The 21,398-nt window shown below is 48.7% G+C and overlaps 3 protein-coding genes across 5 annotated transcripts in view; all 3 read right to left on the minus strand.

The window, feature by feature from the left end:
• Positions 1-226, minus strand: part of DENND2C (DENN domain containing 2C) — a 20,786-nt gene extending 20,560 nt beyond the window's left edge. Inside the window, exon 1 of one of the 2 annotated variants that reach the window (XM_021377032.1) lies at positions 105-226. The gene's annotated coding sequence lies outside the window, so the exon portion shown is untranslated. Of the gene's footprint in view, position 1; positions 62-104 lie in introns of those variants that run through there. The other variant, XM_021377033.1, reaches the window with a different exon arrangement.
• Positions 113-13,822, minus strand: AMPD1 (adenosine monophosphate deaminase 1). Of its 2 annotated transcripts, XM_021377036.1 has the most exons (14): positions 6,760-13,822; positions 6,084-6,249; positions 4,847-5,009; positions 4,404-4,623; positions 3,766-3,895; positions 3,312-3,506; positions 3,020-3,151; positions 2,770-2,933; positions 2,513-2,639; positions 1,906-2,069; positions 1,460-1,580; positions 821-994; positions 541-651; positions 113-429 (listed from the first exon to the last, which is right to left on the minus strand). In XM_021377036.1, the coding sequence occupies exons 1-14, from the start codon at positions 6,807-6,809 to the stop codon at positions 274-276; spliced, it is 2,073 nt and encodes a 690-aa protein (XP_021232711.1). In that variant the 5' UTR covers positions 6,810-13,822; the 3' UTR covers positions 113-273. The 2 variants fall into 2 exon arrangements, with proteins under 2 accessions (XP_021232711.1, XP_021232709.1); XM_021377034.1 differs by having other exon boundaries at positions 6,084-13,822.
• On the minus strand, positions 14,670-21,189 carry NRAS (NRAS proto-oncogene, GTPase). The gene is made up of 5 exons (XM_021377020.1): positions 20,932-21,189; positions 20,473-20,651; positions 19,884-20,043; positions 19,560-19,683; positions 14,670-18,858 (listed from the first exon to the last, which is right to left on the minus strand). The coding sequence occupies exons 1-4, from the start codon at positions 21,040-21,042 to the stop codon at positions 19,564-19,566; spliced, it is 570 nt and encodes a 189-aa protein (XP_021232695.1). The 5' UTR covers positions 21,043-21,189; the 3' UTR covers positions 14,670-18,858; positions 19,560-19,563.

Consider the following 21,398-nt stretch of genomic DNA (forward strand, 5'->3'; position numbering starts at 1 on the left):
CCCCGCCCGGCCCCGCTCGCGGGGCGCTCCGGACGCGCTCCGAGCTCCCGCCCTCTGTGCCGCGCGGCCGCCCCTTCCCTCCCCGCCCCGCCCCGCAGGCGCACCGAGCAGCTCAGAGATGCGGTTTTACTGCCCACGGCCGCCGCTCGGCACCCCGAGCCCGCGCCCCCGGGCACGGTTGAGTCCCGCTGCTGTCCGCAGGAGCCGAGCACAACGGCGGGCAGGGCCGCGCCCAGCCCGGCTCGAGCCGGGCCCGGGAGTCCGCCCGTGCTCCTACTCGGCTTTCAGGCCCTCCGCGATGAGGTTGAGTTCGTAACACCACGTCTCGTAGCGATAGGCCATGCGGATCTGAGCCACGTTGGTCTTACGGACGTCGTTTCCTTGGGGCCCCTCCTCCTGGTAGTGTTCACCCAGGAACTTGGCTTTCTCCTGCCACATACAAGGACGGGGTACGGGTTCTCACGGGCCCCTTCCAGCAGCACCCGAGGGACCCAGGAGCCGCTGTTCTGCTCCGCTGCCCGGCCCTCCCCAGGCACCCACCTCGTGGGACAGCCCGCACTGCAGCACGCTGTTCCTGGCAATCTCACACATGTCACAGGTGCTGAGTTTGAAGACCTGGGCAGCGATGGCATACTCCTCCATCAGGGGCTCCTGTAGCCAAAGGCCGCGTTAGGTGAGAGCAGCTTCCGCCTGCGTAGCCCACACGTCGGGTAGGGCTGCCCCAGAAACGCGCTGTCCCCAGCACACCCCGCCCTGTGCCGCTGCTGCTGGCTCCCGTGACAAACGAGGCCTGAGCAGTGCACCCCAGCTCACACGGCACCTTGGTGTAATGAAACTGCATGGGGTCATCGGTGGAAAGGGACACCATAAGGCCTTTCTGGTGGAAGTCAAGCAGTGGATTCTTCGCGTACTCTAGGAAGAGGCTGTTGTTGCTGAGGGGGGACATAGCGATGGGAATTTGGGCAAGGAAGTACAGATACTGCAGCACCGGACTCTGCAACCAAGAGAAGAATTATCAGATTTAGGGATAAAGCTGCTGTGACCTCTGCCTCTTCAGGCTCACAACTCAGATCAACATCCAGGAAATCCAATGCACAGTGCTCAAAAGGGCCAAAAGTTGTGTAGATGACCTAGCAATTCTCCAGGGCCCAACCTGAAGCATGAGGGACCAAGCGAGGTGAGGTCTGAAGTCATCCAGACTTCAACTCCAATGAGACATATTTTTAAAAATGATAGGTCCGTGACACTAAACCCTTTGGAAATGTGAATGTGTTTCCCAGCTGCCGCCACAAACATGCCTGGGGAAACCCAGAGGATCACATAATATTTGCTAGAGGCCAGGCTGTTTGTGTAAGGCTAAGGCAGAGGCATGATTATCAGCTGCAGCAGAGGTCAGCTGTGAGTATGTTCTCCTTCTCTGCCACTTCTGAGCTGCTCTGTGGCAAACTGCTCCACTCACCTTCTTGAGGTTGAGACCATGGGAGATGTTATCTGCTGTCATGAAGGCTGCAAGCAGGTGTGTGATGGCCCCAGCTTCCCCACAGTGCGGACGGAAGAGGAACGTGTTCATACCACGCTGCCTAAACGCATGGAAGGTAAGCAGTAGGATTAGATGGCATGTGATGCAAGATCCCCCTGTTGCAGATCCAGCTCAGCCCCTACCAGTGTGTTGCCCAAGAAGCCAGCTTGACCTAACTTGTACTCTTTCCTCCCCTCCACATACAATAGACGCATCTCTGCAATCCTAAAGTTTTCACCCCGTTTGATCACACTTCCTATTGAGGAATGTTGGGAAATCGGTCTGGGGCAAGAAGCTCCAAACTACACTAGTGGCAGAGCAAGAAGGGTGCATGCTGACTTCTGCCAGCCCATTGGGCAGGTCCTTTAGCAGATCCAGGGCCTCACCTGCGCAGGTTGTTAAGCACCAGGATGTTGGCATACATATAGTATACGTAGTAGGTATAGGATGGATTCTTCGCAGAAGTCCACTGCTCTGGCTTTGGACTTTTAGTGGAGAACATGTGTCCGCTGTGCTTGGATTCATCATCCACGCTGTCAAAGCCAGTGATCTGCTTGGCAAAGTAACAAAAGAAGCTGCATCTCAAAGCTCCACACATCATCAAGCCTTTGTCCCACAACAGCTTACTGTACCTTGGCTGTAGCCCACACCTCTGCCCTACCCAGGAGCAGAGTCAGGAGCAAGGTTGCAGATGTTACTCCCCAGGAACCCCCAGCTCTATCAAGGTGTTTAAAGAAAGCTTGTACCAAACCACTTATCCAGGAGGTAACGGGACAGCATTTCTCACAGCCCCACAGCAGCCCAGCTCAGGGTGACTGACCCCTCCCTTTCAGCACTTCTGGATGTACAACGTTTCCCAGCAAATGGCAGAATAGCCACAGTCCCACTGATGACATTTTCTGTGTCAGACAGAGCTGATGTCCTATTTCTTGTGCACAAACAGGAACATCCAGGGCTCACCAGACCCTGACAACATCATTAAGTGATACTCACGTGACGTAGAAACACACTCAGCTCTTTGTGGGCTTGAGGATTGACAGTTGCCTCAAACACAGGAACAAAGATATTTTCTAACATCTTCCCAAAGTGTGGGAGGAAATTCCGAGATCTGAACACATCACTGCAGACAGACACAAGGATTAATCACTATCAGAAGAACATTGCTCACTGTTCCCATCATTCCTTCTGGGTTACGAATAAGGCATGGTGCGCTATAAGGCACAGTGCTCTCTGAGAACTATGGCACATACTAAATCCTGGGTACTTGGATCATCCATTTCATATTGGGGGAGTAGACCCGATGTCTGTTGAACCAGTTGGCTAGCTTGGCCCACTCCTCAGCTGATCGCCCATAGATTGAGAGGCGAGGCTCCGCATGCTGGTACTTGGCATCCTCCAGATCAGAGCCAACCTCCTAGGAACCAAGAAACATACAGTACACAGGTACCCTCTATCCTGAGTGCAGTAGCCCCATGACTTCCTCCTCCCCTGCATTCATACCTTGATGATGGTGGCAAAGTATTCACCATTGATAGTGTTTTCTGTCTTCAGGTAGAGGTCACGCAGTTCACTGGCACCCACGGGGTTGTACTTAGCATTGAATTTGTCAAAGCGCTGAAACGTCTGCCGCCCCTGGAGTAGAGATGATAAGGGGCAAATCCTGTAAACGCATGCTGAGTCCAAGCATACCAGCTGGGCAGGGACTGATCCACAGAAGCCAGAATGGGAAAGTCAGGAGCTACCATGCCCTACCACGAATACCAACATGCACAGTGTGTGCCCTGCCACTTACAGCATGGACATCCAGGGAATCCACTGTCAAGTCATATGGGTGCAGATTGAGCTTCTGAAAAAGTTGTTTCAGAGTGAGCTTTTCACCCTTGGCATCGTAAACTACTCGGTCAGCATCCACACGGTATGACTTCTTGATGAAACGCAGAAGGTGCTTCTGGTTCATGCAGGCTGCAGCATGGATGTGTGTATCCACCTGAGAAGGCAAAGCAGCAGCTCTCCAGCTTCAAGATGGGGGTGCTCAGGTACCACCACAAATCCCTTAAGCTGAACCCAAGTTGTGTAAGGAACTTGGCTCAGCCCAGCAGATGAACTTTGTAAACACAGGCAAATGGCAGCCTTGTCAGTCCCATTCCTTTAGCAGGTTGACCCCAATATCCACATGTCTCAGGGAGGATTAGTTACCAAGAGAGCTCAGCTGCAGGGTTCCTAGGGCTGTGAGCCTTGCCATTTACCTTACGGCAGTTGTAGAAATCCCGATGGGGGTTGTTCTTCAGCTCTTTCATCTCCTCCATCTCATTTAGCATTTCGTGCACTTGGAACTTGTACGAGAGGAACTTTAGGCGTCGATGAGTATAGGTCTTACTGGAAAAAGAAAAGGGCAGAAGAGTGTCTGGGCATAGCAAGTCAAATGCATGGGGGTTGAGCTTTCACCCCAAGTGGAGGAGCTCACTTGGGCTGCCTCCCCGTGGTGCTGCTTCTGGCTGTATCACAGAGCTCTGCAGGAAGGCCTTGCCAGGTACGAGCATACCTGCAGGAGATGTCTTCAACCCCTCAACACTGACTTTGCTCAAGACCCTAGCCAAGATGGCTGAGAAGGACTGAGGACGCTTTAGTAGCCAGCAGGTATGTTGGCATGGCCAGGTGGGACTCTGAGCCTCTCCCTCAACACTGCCCCTCCAAGCTCCCTGCCAAGGGGTGCAGAGCTGGCAGAAGTTTCCCGTTTGGGTTTCCAGCCACTGGGCTGGACATGAGCAGGTCTCTCCCTCCTTTCAGGAAGAAGGGGCAGCCATGGCTCTGCCCTGGTCCTCCTTCTGCCTGCTGAGGTAGTACCAGTTTGACTGCACGCAGCAGTGCTAGGCTGAGCACTTACACAGGCCCCTGTGCAATCAGGGCCAAGAGGAAGTTCATGTCATCAACAAAATGCTCGAGGCAGGGGTAAGGCAGGTCCTTAGGCTCATTTCTTCCAGCTGCTGCCTTGTCACCATAGATGTAAACTATCCCATCCTTCATCTGGACGTGGTATCCCAGGTCCTCAGGGAGATTCGCAGTTTCAAAGGGATCCTGTCCGTCCTTCACTGGCGGGGTGAACACTGGACCAAAGGGAGAATGCTATGGGGCTCTGGCTGTCAGCCAAAACCCCACAAGCCTGACACATTCCTCCATCTCCAGCAAAGGACAGGCACAGCCCCAGCACTGACAGTGAGGAGTCCCAGGCAGGCAATCTCCCCGTGGAGCACCGTGTAACTCTTTTCTGACACCTTCCCATCCCAATTTGAAGCCATGGGGCAAAACTCTGCAGGTGCTTAAACGTACCTGGGCCCGTGTCACTTGCCCTCCAGACCTCGCCTTCAATAGCACGCAGGTACTGTGATGGGGTCCTGGGAAACCTCTGCAATGACTTCTGCATGTATTTCTCCCGGATGGACAAGGCACGGTACAGGCCTTTGCAGACAACTTCAAAATCTTCAACTGTCACCTGCAAGAGGGCTGCTGTTAATGTAACCTCACAACTGGAACATAGTTGCTTGAGAGAGACCGTGGTGCATCAAGTCATAAAGGGTGCAAGTGTGCTTACAGCAAGATACATATTTGATCATCCTCTCCCTTCCACTGTACTGCCTGAGCAGGACAAAGAAGGGATGATGGGCAAAGTCCCAGACGTGGCAAAGGGAGATTCTTTACGCTACAACAAATAAATTTTAGCTGCCACCCCCTCTTACATTCCTCACCCCATGCTGTAGCTGGAACCAAAATGGAACCTAGGCCTGGGCAGAAGACTGGAAGCTATTTTTGGAGTCCAGGCTGAAACTGAGCAACATATACACAATACGTCAAGAATTTGATTTACTGCACAGACAAGTGTTAAGGGCAGCGCAGATTGGTCAGACTGGGACAGCATGACAGAATATCTCTCGTCAGTTGCAGCTAAGCACAGTCGAGGCAGAAGGAATGTGCCTGCTGCATGCTGGTTGGAGTTTCAGTTTCCCCTAATTGCTCCTCTGCTATAAAACTCCAAGCTGAGCACCCTGCCAGCAGATCTGCCAGCAGTACCCCACAAACAGCACAAATACAGCAGGAGGCTGTGGAAGAAAGGAGGAGAAAGAGGAATTTGCGCTGGACGTGTTAACAGTGGTGTCCAACCAGATCTAGATGACCATGCTTGAGCAGTAGGGTTTGGACACCCAGAGGTTGCCTTGCAGCCTCAGTCAGTGTGTGATTCTGCAGTGTGTGCACAGCCATAACAGCATGCAGCAGGAGCAGGCTGCAGCAGGATGAGCATCGCCCTCCCCTCTGCCCTGTACAGAGAATCCCATGGGAAGTACACAGCACTCCCTGAGGCTCTTGTTGAGGAATTCAGCTCAGGATCCTCCAGAGATGCAACAGGAACATCATCAGATGCTTATAAGACATATATAGAGCTGGAAGACACAAACTACCCCCATGCACCTCACGTGGACTCCTGTGACAGTGGGCACTCATGAAGGACAGACGAGGACTAGATGAGGTGGCAGTCAGCATAGGGAAGTTGAATGGCCATGCAAGTACCTACCCCAGAGGCATAATCCCCTGTGATCTGTACCCTCTGGAAGTCAGGCACCGTTTGGTACAGGGGGGAGGTAGAGATGACCTCATCGATAGTGGACAATCCGGTCGTAGTCTTCTGAGCCAAAGGGACTGCCAGTGCAATTGTCTTCAGGCTGAGCATGCGCTTCCTCCTGCCGGGAGGAAAAGCCTCAGGCAAGCAGCCCCAACTCCTTGGCTGCATACAGGGCAAGGGCATTTACCAGCCACCTTCCAGCTGTGTGCAACATCAGTAATCTTTCTGTTGCTTTCTGAGTGCCTTAGACAGACACTGCCAAGAGTAGAGGGCACAGCACACAGAAGTAGCCCCAGACTTCCAGGCACTGTCCCTGGAGGTCTCCCCTTTCTGGAGAGGTCTTGAAATCTCCCTCTCCAAGAAACCTGCGGCCATTGCAGTGAGAGTGCTGGAGTAACATGCCAAAAGGGTTTTTCTGTCCAACAGTGGAAGAAACACTTGGAAAGGAAACCTGGAAGCACCTGACAGATGCTGTAGGATTACCAAGGACGTAACCAGGTTTGGGTGTACCGAGCTGTTTTTCACAGGCCTTGATTTAGGAATCCCTTTTGCTTTTCTTCCACCTCTGGCTGGGCACGAGCTGACGCTGCTCCTCCCCTCTTCCCCCACCACCCCGGTTGTTGCTCACCGCTTTTCTGTTGCGGAGGAACTCTCCTGAAGCATCATGTGTGTTCTCATTTCGTGGCGTGAAATGGGGCAGATCTCTTCCACATCGAAGGGAGAGATCTCTTGCCTGGTTGCCTCATCTTTTACCTCAGAGGCAAAGACCTTCTCTGCGAAGGAGCGCGTTGCCTCATCTATCTCTGCAAGGAGAAAGAGCAGGCTGCAGGGTCAGGCAGGTTCATTCCCATCCATCCTAACAGAAAGGTGCTTCCTGCAGCCAGCTTAGAGCTCAGCTCTCATGTCCTTAAAATGCCTCCACCCTGCCTGGAAGACTCTGAGCGTGCTCCTAACAGGGCTCGTCCCACACACTGTGGGCTGGAGGGATATATAAGCATCCCCAGCATAACTTAAAAGGTAAATACAATTTTCAGTACAAGTAGCACAAAACAGCTCAGAAGGAAGCAAGCTCTTGGGAAGGGCACTTAGGAGACAAAGAGGGAGACTGGCAGAGCCCTTACAGCTCGAGGAAGGCCAAGACCCACTTGCTCCACAAGGCATCCAGGCAGGATGAAGACAGAGGTGGACATGGAGATGGACAAAGCCAGCAGCCAGAACAGTTCCTGCCATCACAGAGCAGCTGAATAGCTCCTAGCTAGGAAACCATCCTGTGGCCTAGATTCCTCTCAGCCCATCACAGCCAGCACGCTGCAGAAGCACCAAACAATATGGCTCTCCAGAAATCCCCATGGGCACAAGGTTGGCTGGAATTCTAGGAAACAGGAGGAAGAGAGTTGTTAAAAGCATTTATGCTGCCAGCAAAACACCATAAAACAAGAGCTCTTCTGGGAACGTCTCAAAATGTATGTTTGCGTAGCAGCATATGAGCTAACTGAGCAGGTTTCACTGGCAGTTGGCAGCTCAGCATGAAGCACGGTGAATATTGATGCTAAAAGCTGGCTACCTGGGACCACACCACTGACACGTCTTAGAGGACATTGTGGTCAGCAGATGAGGACCAAGGCAGGAAGGACTGACATGCATGACAGAAGTGTGCTAGACCTAGAAGAGATTTTCAGCACTGAAGCTCGACAACTTCTGTTCTCACAGGATCTTATGAGAAAAAAAAATGAAAACCAACAGCAAATCCCTGAGTTTACAGTTCCAAGGTCCTGGCAGCGGGTTGCCTGGGAAGCATCACACAGGGGCTTCCTTTCCCTGCTGTTATATGATAAATAAAGGAACCTGTGCTGAGCTGTAAACACATGGGAAGATTCTAGCACCAGGTCCATTTCTCAGCAGTTCAAAGTCACAAGAACAGCATTTCAGTGGCATGAGTTGCCCATTGTTGTGAAGTTGCAGTATCATCACCAGGCCTCTACACACAATTCCTTGCACTATCCATTACTGCCCAGTGTTAGGGATCTGGGGACACCAGGTGTCTCAATAATAAAGGGTCACTGCTGGCATGTAAGGTCTCAGCAAATACGAAGCAGGAAGGCGAAGGCAGGAATACCATGCTGTGGGTTTCAGTGTGAGCAAAGGATGTGAAGCATTGAATCTGTTCCCTCGTGGATCAAATCCACTGGGAGCAGGATGCGTTTGGAAAGAGTTGTTTTAGGTTGGGTCTCTGTTTAGAGACAAAAAAAAAAAAAAAAGCAAAGTGTGAATAGGCACAAGGGAAATTGCAGAATGTTTTTCCTTCTCCACAGAGGAAAGTATTCCTCTAAACAGGAGCTTGAGGGCGCTCGGACAGCGTTTAACCCAAGTAGCTTTGTGTGTCTGAGGACCAAAAAGACTGAAACTATTCTGCAAAGCAGTGAGGGGCACAACTGGCACTGCTGAGAAATAGCATCTGCTTGAACTGCTGAAACGTTGCCATGGTCATGTCACTGCTGCCTGTTTCCAGTGATCATGCCTAGAGAGTAACACAGGAGAGCACGTAGGAAAATACAGCCATACTCACGTTTATCTTTTGCTGTTTGAGATGAAACAGAAACAAAATAAAAACAGATGTGGATCAGCCCTTCAAAAATCTAACCCTTTTTGCCTAATCGTCATGCCCGTGATTGAAAAGCGACTGGTAAAGTCCAAGCCTAGGCAAAGCATCACACTCCCAAAAGGAAGTACTTGTCCCTTCTGACATTATAAAGATGTAAGTTCAGTATTCGTATTCTGTGATACAGCTTCAGCAGTACGTGCATAAACGAAGCCCGTTATAGATCCCATCCAAGCTGAGGTTCTCACAGAGCTCAGGTTTGTCTTGCAGGAAGCTCTAGATTTACCTACACCTATCCCAGGGGAAGAGCACTTTCTGGAACCTACACCATCCCAATCAACACTAAAAGCATCTATAAGATACCTGGCTATCTAACAGGACCCAGCTGTCCTGAAAGGTCTTCCCCTCCACCTGTGTTCAGGGCTAGGAAAGCATGGAAACAAGTTAAGATGGCAAAATAGCATTCTCCAGCCTGAACAAAAAATAAAAAATAAAAAAATAAAAATAAATCAGTGACGTAGAGTACTGAGGCTCCTTCACTATTGTTTGTTTGTCTGTCCATGACTCACCATCCTCTATGAAGATCAGGATGGATGGCAATTTCAATTATATTAAGTTTCTCTTCCAAACCCCCGCCACCTGTTGTCACATCTCCACTTATTCGCTACCAGAATCAGATAGCTGAGACGTCGCAGCTCCACAGATCTTCACTTCTGGGCTTTCCGGGCAGCACCAGCGCTCTGAGGATGCTGCTTATTCCCTTACTCTCTGACCCAGAAAATTCACACTGGGGCTCTCTGGCTTTGCAGTCACCAGCTGCTGGCTTTCCAAAATCCAGCCTGCATTTGCAGTTTGAATGCTTCCAGTCCTGGCATTTGAACGCCATGTATTGATTTGCAAACCAAGTATCCCAGAAATGCCTAGTTTGACCTTCCATTTCTTTAGTGGATAAAAAAATACACACATGAAAGTCAAACTCAGACTGATGTCACAGGTCCAGGCTATAAGACCAGCTTCACTTACTGGGACGCATCTGTGGCACAACAGAGCACTGCAGTTCTAAACATGCTCTTATCAGACCTACTCGGTGCTTAGGCTCTCCAGGGCTTGGTAACAGCAGTTGCACCCTTCTGCATTTCCCTGCAAGCCTGGCTGTAACCCTACCACACTGCCCAGCTTGTGTTTCCCACCCACTGCAGCACCCCGCATCTTCTAAGCACACTCAGGTTGACCAGAGACTCCTGAAATCCCCTTGATCCCTTTCACAGTGATTTTATATCACGTTACTGCAGGAGGGATAACATTTCTTTTCCCCCTCACCATGAGCAGAGCAAGATTTAAACAATACAACCATTATTTTGCTGCGCTGTCCAAAAATGCCTCCAAGCAGGAAGAAAAACGCTCACAGACCCCAAGCTGCGTCCCTCAAAGACCTCACAGCAACAAAATCTCAGAGCTCATCATCCAACCAACCTGCCCCGTGGTTCCCCGTCTTGCTGCTTGCTGTCAGACCTACCTGGAATTTTCACTTGCGACATCTTTGCAGCAAGTTTGCAGACCCCCAGCTAACACCCTGCTGTAACGGAGCACAAGTAGCTGACTGGCTGCACGGCAGCCTAATACTTATTTTACTGCTTTCCCTTCCCTGTAATTAGACTCTCCCACTCTAAAAGGAGAAGGGAGGTGAACTGTAGGACTATTTAAAGTGCTGCCACAAGCTCTTGCACTGAAACAGGTGAAACCAGGGCTCAAATTCAAGTTTTTTTTTTTAAATTAGGCTTTCATTTCACATTCAGTCAAGCTTTGCCCATGTCTGGCCAGGCTGTCGCATCCCAGGACCCTCACACCTTTATAAAGTGTGAATGTGGAAGTCAGCCTTTGAAGAGAGACTAAAACCGATGTCTTCTGCGCTGAAGCAATGATTCAGAGGAAATCCTTAAGAAACGTGGCCAATGGTAACAGGAGCTGTGGGGATAGGCACACACGATGCGCTCTAACTACTGCCCAGGAATCCATAGCAGATTGTACCTGCAGGAGTTGTACTGATGTCCTCACATCTTCCCAGATGAATGAAACAGGAAGGGAAAAAAAAGTTAAAAAAGGAAGCGCAAGGGGCTGCTAGGTATGATTTCTGTTCCTGAGTTTGTTAGGATCTGCCTTTATAAAACTTAATGTTGCAGTGAGGTGATCTGCAGTCAGCTGGCAAGCCTCCGTGTCAGCTGTCTTTGTATGTGGCGAGCCATAGCCAAGGCTTGTCTTGTTTATTCTAGCAGAGATCAGCACTTAGCACAAAGCTGTGACGAGAAACTTCCCTAAACTACCCAGAGTGACTTGGATTTGGAAGAGCAGGTATTGGTTTGTGAAGTCCCTCGTAATGACTAGTTTTAAGCAGATTCTTTCTAGCATACAGGCAAGTCTTTTGGGATCTCCTCCTCCTTTTTTCTCCTGGAAAACAGCTCCTGTCTGAAGAAGATGCCCAGAATTTGTACTGCATGTTGGCAGGGCAGCTCTGAGCTTCTGAGTCAGCTTGCCAGGAGGAAGTGGTAAGCCTATATGCATCAGAAGGATAAAAATGGTTTTGATTTGCAACAGTTTTTCTTTTCCTGTTTGTTTGTACTTCACTTCTTGATAGAGCTGATGATGAATGGCATTAAGATCAGGATGAGTAAGAAAGCATTCAGGCTGTATGCTAGCACAGTCCTGCTGATGCTTTAAAAAGTGACTTTGGTCCTAACAGAGAAGGGAGCAGAATAACCAGCACCCCTGGCCAAGACAACGTTGTTTGGAAGTACACGTGTGTAAGGGCTTCTGTGCTGTACTTTGCAGGAACAGCTCAGGGAAGGTCTCATCCCAGAATCAGGCTGCTGTGAGTGAAAGGATCGCTTACCTAAGAGGCAGAGTATGAAAGAAGGTGCAAGTCACAGACTGTGGTCATGGATGCATGGGAATCTTGTGTCAGTGACAGCAGAAGGGCTGAGCTTCTGCCCTGCATCTTCAGCTGAGATGATTTCCAGAGCATCCAGAAACTTTCTGCAAGATTACTAGTTGATGTGCGTAACTTCAAGGCACGCTGGGTTACAATTAGAAAATCCTCCAGAACTCAGGGAGTTTTAGGCCCACTTACTGGATATTCCTCAGGAATAGCAGTTGGTTTCCCTCCCCAACAAGCAGAGGTGCAACCAGTAGGGCAAAACTGGGATGCTGGAGGTCTTGATCTGTAATATCTCACCTCCTCTTGCTTGTCTTCACTTTCTGAATTATTTTTCTTGTCACTAACTCTTCAGCTTGTGAGTCCACAAACCACGCTATTGTTCAGCTGTTCCATTTAAGGTCAATGAGAGCTAACTCCTGCTTGTTTGCTCTCCCACAGGGACTAGACCTGCCCCTAACCTTTCTTGACATATCAAGGCCTTAGGCTTCACATCTGAAACCAAAAATAACCTTTACGGTGCAGAGGTTATCTTCTTCAGGAGGTCTTCTGATCCCCTGGCCATTTAAGTCACAGGGTCAAATTGGTTGGGTTCATGGTAGAAATATGAGTAAAGGTTGGGTATGCTGTGCTAAAGTTAGAACTACAGCCTCTTTAAGCTGAAGGACTGAAGGCAAGCAGGCCCTCTCCCCAGATTTCAGCTGGGAAGTGAGTGATTCACACAGAGACTTTGATGTGTTCTGAAAGAAACACACGCTTCTCTCTGAGCTGCCTTCATTCTGCCTAGGTCTACTCAAAGCAAGATTGCCAGACATGCCAGGAACTTGGCAGCTCGGGCTGCTTGGCAAGATCTGCCTCCAGTCTGCCTAGTAAAGCAGATGTACCTCAGGGTAAGCTGCCCAAAAAGTTTACAGACAAGCCTTACTAGAAAATGATTTACAATCCTCTGTTAATGCTCCTTCAGGAACCGAATGGGGAAACTCAATAGTGCGCTTCTTAACGTGTGGCACCTGTGACCTGTTAACAGCAGACTGCATTGAGGAGAGCCTCAGAGCTTCGTCTCCTCTCACATTGCTCCTATTCATCCCTCCACAGATTCCTCCAGGGCCACTGAAATCATCCTCTGCCCCAGAATGGAACAAAAACCAACGCGCCCTTTGGTAAGATGTGAACCAGTTTCTAGGAACAGATTGTTACAGGTAACAACTATACGGGAGGAAAGTTTCCCTAATAAGCCCGGAAAAGCCTCGCTTTTAAGCATCCATACTGCGATTCTAAATCTCTCCCTGTGGACCAGGCAGCACACACTGCAGCTACACAACACAAGGAGTTTTACACCTGGCACAGAACAACCGCCTTGGCGCCGAGAGAAGGGGATCTTTCTGGCAACGGGAGGAGAGCCTTCAAAAGGTAAACGTCACATCCAGGCCCTCAGCACGTTAGGAGCTTTCATCTTTGCAGGGCAGCAGCTGTTGCTTCACTTTACTTTTCCTCAGGCTGCAGCCTCGTGCCAGGATGTGCAACAATTTTTCCATGAATATTGGCACCTGCGGAGGCTGCGCTCACAGCTGGCGATGTTCCTCCGTCCTGCTCGGGGAAGGAAGAAGATGGGAAAACAAAAACCAGATGCACACAAGGTTACAAGGCCACTCACTTTTATTTATGGAAATAGCAGACAACCTCGGAGCCGAGGTGGAATTTCTGTGATGCTGATGGTAAGAGTGGCTGCAATACTCAGTGAGAACAGTGGGGGGGATCTGCTGCCCAGGAATAGCCAGGTCCTGCAGACTTGAGGCTGAACGTCTGCAACCCCCAGCTCCGGGCGGTGACACAGGACAACGCTTCCTGGCACTGAAGGAAGGCAGCACGCCTCCATCCCACCCTGCAGCATCTCCAGGCTCCATCTCCCTTGAATGCGCAGAAATGAGCCAGCACAAGCAAAGGGAGCTGAAAAGCTGAAGCTCACCAGTATGAATCCTCACTTTCTTTGTTTTGAAGTGCTTTACCACAGCCGCACTGTGGTTTGGGGAGCTCTCCTGTTATTAAGAATCATAGAATGGCCTGGGTTGAAAAGGACCTCAAAGATCATCGAGTTTCAACCCCCCTGCTGAGTTCAGGGTCGCCAGCCACTAGACCAGGCTGCCCAGAGCCACGTCCAGCCTGGCCTTGAATGCTTCCAGGGACGGGGCATCCACAACTTCCTTGGGCAACCTGTTCCAGTGCATCACCACCCTCTGTGTGGAAAACTTCCTCCTAATATCTAACCTACATCTCCCCTGTCTCGGTTTGAAACCATTCCCCCTTGTCCTATCGCTGTCCACCCTTGTGAACAATCATTCCCCCTCCTGTTTATACGCTCCCTTCAAGTATTGGAAGGCCACAGTGAGGTCTCCCCGGAGCCTTCTCTTCTCCAAACTAAACAAGCCCAGTTCCCTCAACCTTTCCTCATAGGAGAGGTGCTCCAGCCTCTGATCATCTTAGTCGCCCTCCTCTGAACTCTTTCCAAGAGCTCCACATCTTTCTTGTGCTGGGTCCCCAGGCCTGGACGCAGTGCTGCAGATGGGGCCTCACAAGAGCCGAGTAGAGGGGGACCACCACCTCCCTCTCCCTGCTGACCACTCCTCTTTTATTGCAGCCCAGAACCTAGTTGGCCTTCTGGGCTGCCAGCGCACACTGCTGGCTCACGTCCAGCTTCTCGTCCACCAAAGAGTCTATTTTTCAGTTCCTTACACAGAAAACAGATTGCACTCTGGATTCCAGAGGCCTGCCCCCACGTCTTAGGAACAATCTACTTCAAGCACATCTGCTGCGTGGCTCAGTACTTCTTATGCAGGAGAAAAGCCAATGGGGCAACACTTCAGAGTAAGCAACTTGAAAACCTAAGGAAGGGCACTGGGCACAGTGAGAGCTGATTTCTCTCACGGAGCACCAAGTGCAGTGTGTGATGAGCTCTCTGTAAGCCAGCTGTGTGATCTCGCTCCAGATCACTACCATAAAAGAAACAACCAAAGAATTCACAGAGTTTATTCTTTAAAAAAGTTATTTAAGAAGCAAAATAATTTACTTCAATTCAAACCAACAGAGATGCATTACTGAGAGCAGATAATTATACCAAGTTACAACAAATTAGCCCTTGAATTAAAAAAAAAAAAAGTCCAGATCTCAACAGTTTCCAGCTATCCTGGAGGCGGTGCAGTATTGAGGCTTGTGGAGTAATGAAGGAGCACACACAGGATTAGAACGTGATTCAAACCTTCATTAATCTCCCTCCCCCCACAGGTCCAAAGTTGCCTGAAATCCAGTTCTTCCTAAATCACTGAAGTGCACTAACAAGACACGTCTACATAAGCATCACCATCACTATTCAAGTCTTACTGATGACAATAAGAACGAAATCTGAGCAATGGGTTGTGTTTTTTTTTTTTTAATACGACCATGGAGTTGGGGCACTCACATTGACAAGCCACAGCGCTATACTCGTCAAACAGCTGTTCTCAGTCAGCAGTAACAAATATTTAGTTCAGTTATTTGCAATGGTAGCTTTTGAACAGGGATGTTTATGGTCTGTTCTTAGGATAGCGAGGTTAGATGGGCACGGACACAGTGTTGTGCTGCTAGATCTAAATAAGAACATTTGGACTAAACCTACAAAACCACTGTTATTAGGAGCTGCCCTGTGCAAAAACATCTGTGCTTATCTTCTAAACAAATGTTCCACAGCTCACTGGGGTCTGGTCCTTCTGCAGTGCAGTTCCCACCAAAGTCAGGGCAGTGGTTGGCTGTCCATCCACGATCTGCTTTCTTTAAAGGAACTAGCTGCATTTTCTATCTGTCAATCACTCCAGCTAAGCCCTGGTTATAGAAGTGCATCTGACTCCGCTTGTTCCTACCACACACACCGCTCTCCCAAGTCCAACTCAGCACCACTAACAGACACTAAGCGAGCAAGCTGTAAAATGAGTGTTATCTTGAACCACAGAAAGCTCCAAGAGATCAGAACTCCTTGACTAAAGGGCCCACCTGGTAGAACTACCGAGTCAGAGCTGTGCTCGGGCACGGGACAGCCGGGTTTCCCTTCCAGCCTGGTTGTGCCCTGTCACAGATTGCAGCTCAGCAGCAGCGCGCGCAGATCCAGGACACAAAACCTTTTTCATGGTCACCGAAACCTCTCTGCTAGACCAGCAACCTGCTTACGTGCTCCTCAAACACGTCTTCCTTCATCAGAACAGCTGCCGCTGCATTACATAGAACTCCAGAAAGTGCTTCAGACATCCTGTTTAAAAATACTGACTACATAAACCCAAATCCATGATTCCTAAGATATGACTTTTGCCCTCATGCGTTCTGTGGTGCATACGCATTAGGTACTGCCAGCAACCTTGACTAATTACTCACACGTAGATATATGTCTGTGTACACATATATGCAGCTGGAAACCAAGCACAGCCATTCACTTCACGCTCATGACTGGTACAAAACCTGATTTTGTAAAATCCCTCTCTAGATCTGAACCCAAATTACCACAGATCGGAGCACCACCTGTGCAAGTGAGCTCTGCAGCATCCTGGAAGTTGATGCAACTTCCTCTCTGCTTCCAAAAGTGAAATGCATACAGACCAACCCTCACCACCAAACCTTCCTTTCTAAAGCCTCATACGGCCCAAGACCAAGGGAACACGCTGAAAAGAAAGCAGACACAACTGCCTGCTCCTGCATTATTCTGAAGATTCACAACTTTTTTTGATTTACAGCTAGTACGTTTTCAATAAGTAGGACGTGCCACGCAAAGTAGAGAGTTGTTACGACAAATCTCCATTCAAAATGTATTTTTAATTGTCATACTTGGCCACTAAATCTTCAAACACCAACAGCCAGCCGCGAGATTTCCCTCAGCCATAAGCAGCAGCGCTCTGAACCGATCCTGCCTGCCAGGGAACAAGCTCCACATCTCCCCAGATCATCCAGAGGCTGAACAGACCCAGCATGAACTCACCACTCAAACATAATGCGAACTCCGTACTGACAGCTTTCCAAAACGCTGAATTTATGCGACCAGATGTGAATCCCAGAAGCTATTTCTTTCTGTAATTCCATTACGTGGACAACAGTACGTCACACAACCCAAGGAGCAAAATCAGCTCCTGCAACACGCCTCAAAGAATGCTCTCACATAGAATTCTTCCTGCACCAAACCAGAGCAAAAAGAACACAGTAAGAAAAACCCACAAACTGCTTGCTGATCACAGACAGCTCAGTGATCGTGATTCTGTCCCATTTAACCTGCAGGCAGGAGATCACCTTCAAATGAACTCGAGTCACAGCCAGTGCTATCCAGAATGCTTCCCACCACTCGCTATGTCACTGGAAAACCATGTTTTATGTAAAAATATTGTGTGTTAAATCCTTAGCAGTCACATCAGTCAAGGATAAAATGAATTGCTAAAATACTTATCAGGAGTATCACAGATAATGTTATGCAGATCGACCCTCTGCATCCCAAGAAGAAAATTAAGAGTGTAATTAGTGGAGGAAAGAGTATTAAAAGCAACAGTTTATTTTCTCAGTATTTACTTATTTCTGATTTCAGTTTAGAAAATATAGGACCCTGACAGCAACAAACTGAAATTACACCTCTTGTGATTTCTACAACTCGCGCTGGTCCAGCAGAATGAGCGCTCCCTCTGTTGGCTGATGGCTCCTTATTCTCTCACCAGACTAAGTGGAAATTCAGCTTTGCTACGAGCAGCTGTCTGACACCACAGAACAGAATCCAGCATCACTGGCACAAGAACGAGAGAAGGCCATGGTACCAAGGAACCTGGTAGGCGTTGGTCTCTCTTGTGAGTCCCAATTATAGGAGGTGACAGTGCTGTGTTCTAGGAGGAACTCACAGCTCACGCAGTACGTCAGTCCTCCTTTGAGGCTGTTACAACAAACCCAGAACTGCTGTCAGTATAACGTGCATCTTCAGTGTAGACATCACTGAGCTTCCTTCCTCATTTTGCAAGGATGCTGCAATTAGAAGTCAGCTCAGTGTTCTGTTAGAGCTCAGTGCCTTCTCCACTCAGCCTGGGCACCTTACATCCGTGGCAACCATTGACCCAACTACAGTCAACCTCAACTCCCACGCTCCTCCCGTGATAAGGAAGGAGGCTCTCCAGAAAATAACTCCCAGTAATTTGCAAGTTACAGATAGAGCTGAGGAACAGCTGCCCGAAGTAACCTCCAGTTTCTAAATTCATTATCGGTCCATAAGAAATTGTCCATAAATATTGGCAGTTATGTTAAAATGAACAGCTGACTAATTTGGTCCAACCTGAAAGAGATCCAAATGCTGTAGAAAACCAGTACAGAATATACACAGTCCCACATGCAAAGAAGTGGATGGATCCATTTTGATGGATCGAGAACAGACGTAGCATGTGTCTCACCCTAGTCTGAGAGTCTCACGAACGCCTGATCAATCTTCCAGACTACAAATTCCCATTTTAGTATCCTGTCATGGAAAGAGATCACCCACACAAAACTTGCCTACTCAAGACAATGAGCACCCAAGAAATTCATCCTTGAGGTTTTCCTCAGCCCAAGGGAACAGAGTACAACTTCAAACCTTCTGAGCAAACAGGCACTTAAGTTAGCGAAGATATCTCCTTTTTATTACAGAAAAATAAAGGATCAGTTAATCAGTTATGTGATACTCCTGGCACAATGCAGATGTTGCAAATACACTGTGTGGGTGCACAGACAGCAGATACCAACCCGACTGGCGACAGAAACCTTTATAATGGCAAAATTACTTCTGCCACTCCTCTGACAACACCGCAAATCTGAATCCAATGCAAAGGGGTCAAACGCCACTTCTAGCTTTTACTCTGGAGGTAAGTGTGATCTTTTTCACAGCATTTAGTCTCTGTAATTCACTTTTCTTGTGACTGGTTTTCTTCTTGAACAAACCCAGACAACACAGCTAGAAAAGAATCCCAGTACACCAAGAGATGTGACTGCTCTGTGAGCTGAGCAAGGAGGTAGATACCAGAGATGTTTTCTTCAGATGGAGCACAGAAGAGGATCCTGTGCTAATTAACCGGTACCAAGATTCTGGTCGCTGGCACCAAAATACTGCAGGGCATCAGCATGAGACAATACAGTAGCATTGAGACTTGTCCAGCAGCTACATCTGAACCACGTATTCCTGGCATCTGGAACAGAAAGGCACCTCTAATTAGCATCTTCACTAATTTGTTGTAGGTATGCAGTGCACAGAACAAGTCCTGGACTGCTCTACCTGTTTTTACATTGATGAGCAACACCTTTTAGGCAACCATTGTAAACACTCTCACTCAGCTGGAGCGCTCATAAGTTTCATTACTTGCATTGTTTTATTTGGTTAATCATCATTTAGTCCACGTTCCCAAGGAAAACAGCTCAAGATAAGCTGTCAGGAATGTCATCAATTCTCAGCAGACAGTGACTGCAGCATTGTGCACGCTCCCATTTCTGGTTCAGGTGTGTCTTGTGTACAGGACAGAAATTACACTTTCCTCAAACAGTCAAGAGGGAAAAAAACCACTGTTTCCCCAAGGAAGGGGACACTGACCAGGTTGATACAGAAAAACCCCACCATTATCAGTTCAGTCAAAATCCAGGTCATGGCCAAAAGGCCGCTGTCAGAAGAATTTCTTAACTTCTTGTCCTTAAGCTTTGCAATCTACTGACCAACGGGGAAAAAAAAAAAAAACCAAAACTGTAGAAGTAATTGATTGTAGGATCCAAATCTCTGGGAATCAAGGGGTTGTAAGAAAACCAACCTACAGCAGCTAATATTTCAAAGCTGTGCTCATCAGCAGCTGAAAGACGTGCAGACAACAAGACTTGAGAACAATTTAAAAGTACAGCTCACCTTCTCACATCACAATGCAAGACAATCCCATACAGCCTTGATTCCCATCTTCATTGCTGTTCAGCCTTTTCATCCGGTACTGCCGAATCTCTCTCACCAGCGTGTAAAACGCATCTTCCACACCCTGAACGCAAATCATCCAGGTAAACTGCTTTCATCCCTGAATCTTACAAGATCACCAGACCCCACTGGTGCATTAAATCAAAAGCTAAAAATTGCAAACTGTTTCAGAAGCGTTTACTCCTACAGCTAATGAAAAAGCACATGGGAAAGAGTTAAACCATTCTTCGTTTAGCGTACAAACGAGGAACAGAAACACCTTACCTGTCTCGTTTTAGCTGATGTCTCTATGAAGGGAATTCCATAGCTTTTTGCTAATTCTTGAGCCTGTTTTGTGTCTACTGTTCTTGTGGGCAAATCACACTTATTCCCAACCAGCACCATCGGCACATCGTCTGAATCTTTCACTCTCTTGATTTGCTCTCTTAAAAATAAAAAACATAAATTAATTCTCCTCAAATAAAAGCTGTTTTAATTCAGTATCCCAACAACCTTGTGCTACAAACATTTACATATATTGTAGCTGGACAGGACATCAGGGGTTCTAATCTACAGGTGTACTTCTAATAACTTGATATAGTCTTATATGTGGTCTACAAGATAACTTTGCTTCATGTGTTTTTGCCCTCTCGCCATGTTCCTATGCATTTTTTATGTCAGTTAATTAACCCAGATTGCTGCCCCACTCTCTCCTGACTAATAATATACAGATGCAGAATAGCTTGAAAAAACTTCCTGAAAGATGCAGGAGATTTCATATTTTTCTTTTATTTAGTTTTCACTGAGGATAACGACAAAAATGCTTGATGCCTTTTCCAGCCTTCCCGCCTCAAAGCAAAGACTCAGACTGTACCTGTAAAGGTTAATATCAGCAAATGATTTGCTGTTGTTAATGGCAAACACGCAAAGGAATCCTTCCCCAGTTCTCATGTACTGATCGCGCATAGCACTGTATTCTTCCTGTCCTGCAGTGTCCAGAATATCTAACAAGCACGTCTCTCCATCAATGACAACCTGCTTTCTGTACGAATCCTGCAGAAAACACAAGCAAATTGTAGGTGAGAAAGACATGACGCCGCTATTTCCCGTGCCTGACTGCGTTTGGGGGGGATATAATTCAAAAGAACTTTTCTGCTCCCCTCCCATCACACGGTGAGAAAAACCCAAACTCACCAGCATCCATAAAATTCACAGCGTAGAAGATGTTACCCTAACCCTCCCCAAACTTTCCTTTCGCAGAACTCCCGGCCAGGACAGCTCCCCCGGCGGTAACGCCGCTCCCGCCGCAGCTCCGCAGCAGCCCCGGGCTCACCTCGATGGTGGGGTCGTACTCGTCCACGAAGTGGTTCTGGATGAGCTGGATGGTCAACGCGCTCTTCCCGACGCCGCCAGCTCCCACCACCACCAGCTTGTACTCGGTCATCGCCCTCCCAGCGGCCCAGTGCGGAGCGCGGAGCCGCCTGCCCCGGCCGGCCCCAGCCCCGCCACCCCGGCTGACCGCTCCCGCACCGCGAACGCGGAACACCCTTCTGCACAGCTTCCGGCTTCCGGTCCCGGCGTGTCGTCATCACCAAGCGCCGGAAGTACATCCGCTGCGCTCCGGCACGTGACCGCAGCGGCTGCCAGCTGACTCGGGGCGGAGGGGGGGAGGGCTGCGGCGCCCGACGACAAGACAGACACGGGCGAGGAGAAAGGCGTTGTTCAAAATCAGTAAAACTTTATTCTATTTCCATTCTTTGCCATTAACAGAAAAAATTGGAGAAAGCAATGTTTGTTTTA

Source organism: Numida meleagris, chromosome 25, assembly GCF_002078875.1.
Source record: "Numida meleagris isolate 19003 breed g44 Domestic line chromosome 25, NumMel1.0, whole genome shotgun sequence".
Classification (NCBI taxonomy): Eukaryota; Metazoa; Chordata; class Aves; order Galliformes; family Numididae; genus Numida; species Numida meleagris.

Excerpts from the sequence above, each read along its gene's own strand:
- NRAS (XM_021377020.1), bottom strand. The coding sequence starts at position 21,042 with ATGACCGAGTACAAGCTGGTGGTGGTGGGAGCTGGCGGCGTCGGGAAG. Across the intron at positions 20,044-20,472 it reads GCTGATATTAACCTTTACAG|AGAGCAAATCAAGAGAGTGA; the intron begins GTACAGTCTGAG and ends TTTATTTTTAAG. Across the intron at positions 19,684-19,883 it reads CATCAGCTAAAACGAGACAG|GGTGTGGAAGATGCGTTTTA; the intron begins GTAAGGTGTTTC and ends ATTTGCGTTCAG.
- AMPD1 (XM_021377034.1), bottom strand. The coding sequence starts at position 6,314 with ATGCCCTTGCCCTGTATGCAGCCAAGGAGTTGGGGCTGCTTGCCTGAG. Across the intron at positions 2,934-3,019 it reads ACTTTGCCACCATCATCAAG|GAGGTTGGCTCTGATCTGGA; the intron begins GTATGAATGCAG and ends CTTGGTTCCTAG. Across the intron at positions 652-820 it reads TGCAGTTTCATTACACCAAG|GAGCCCCTGATGGAGGAGTA; the intron begins GTGCCGTGTGAG and ends CTTTGGCTACAG.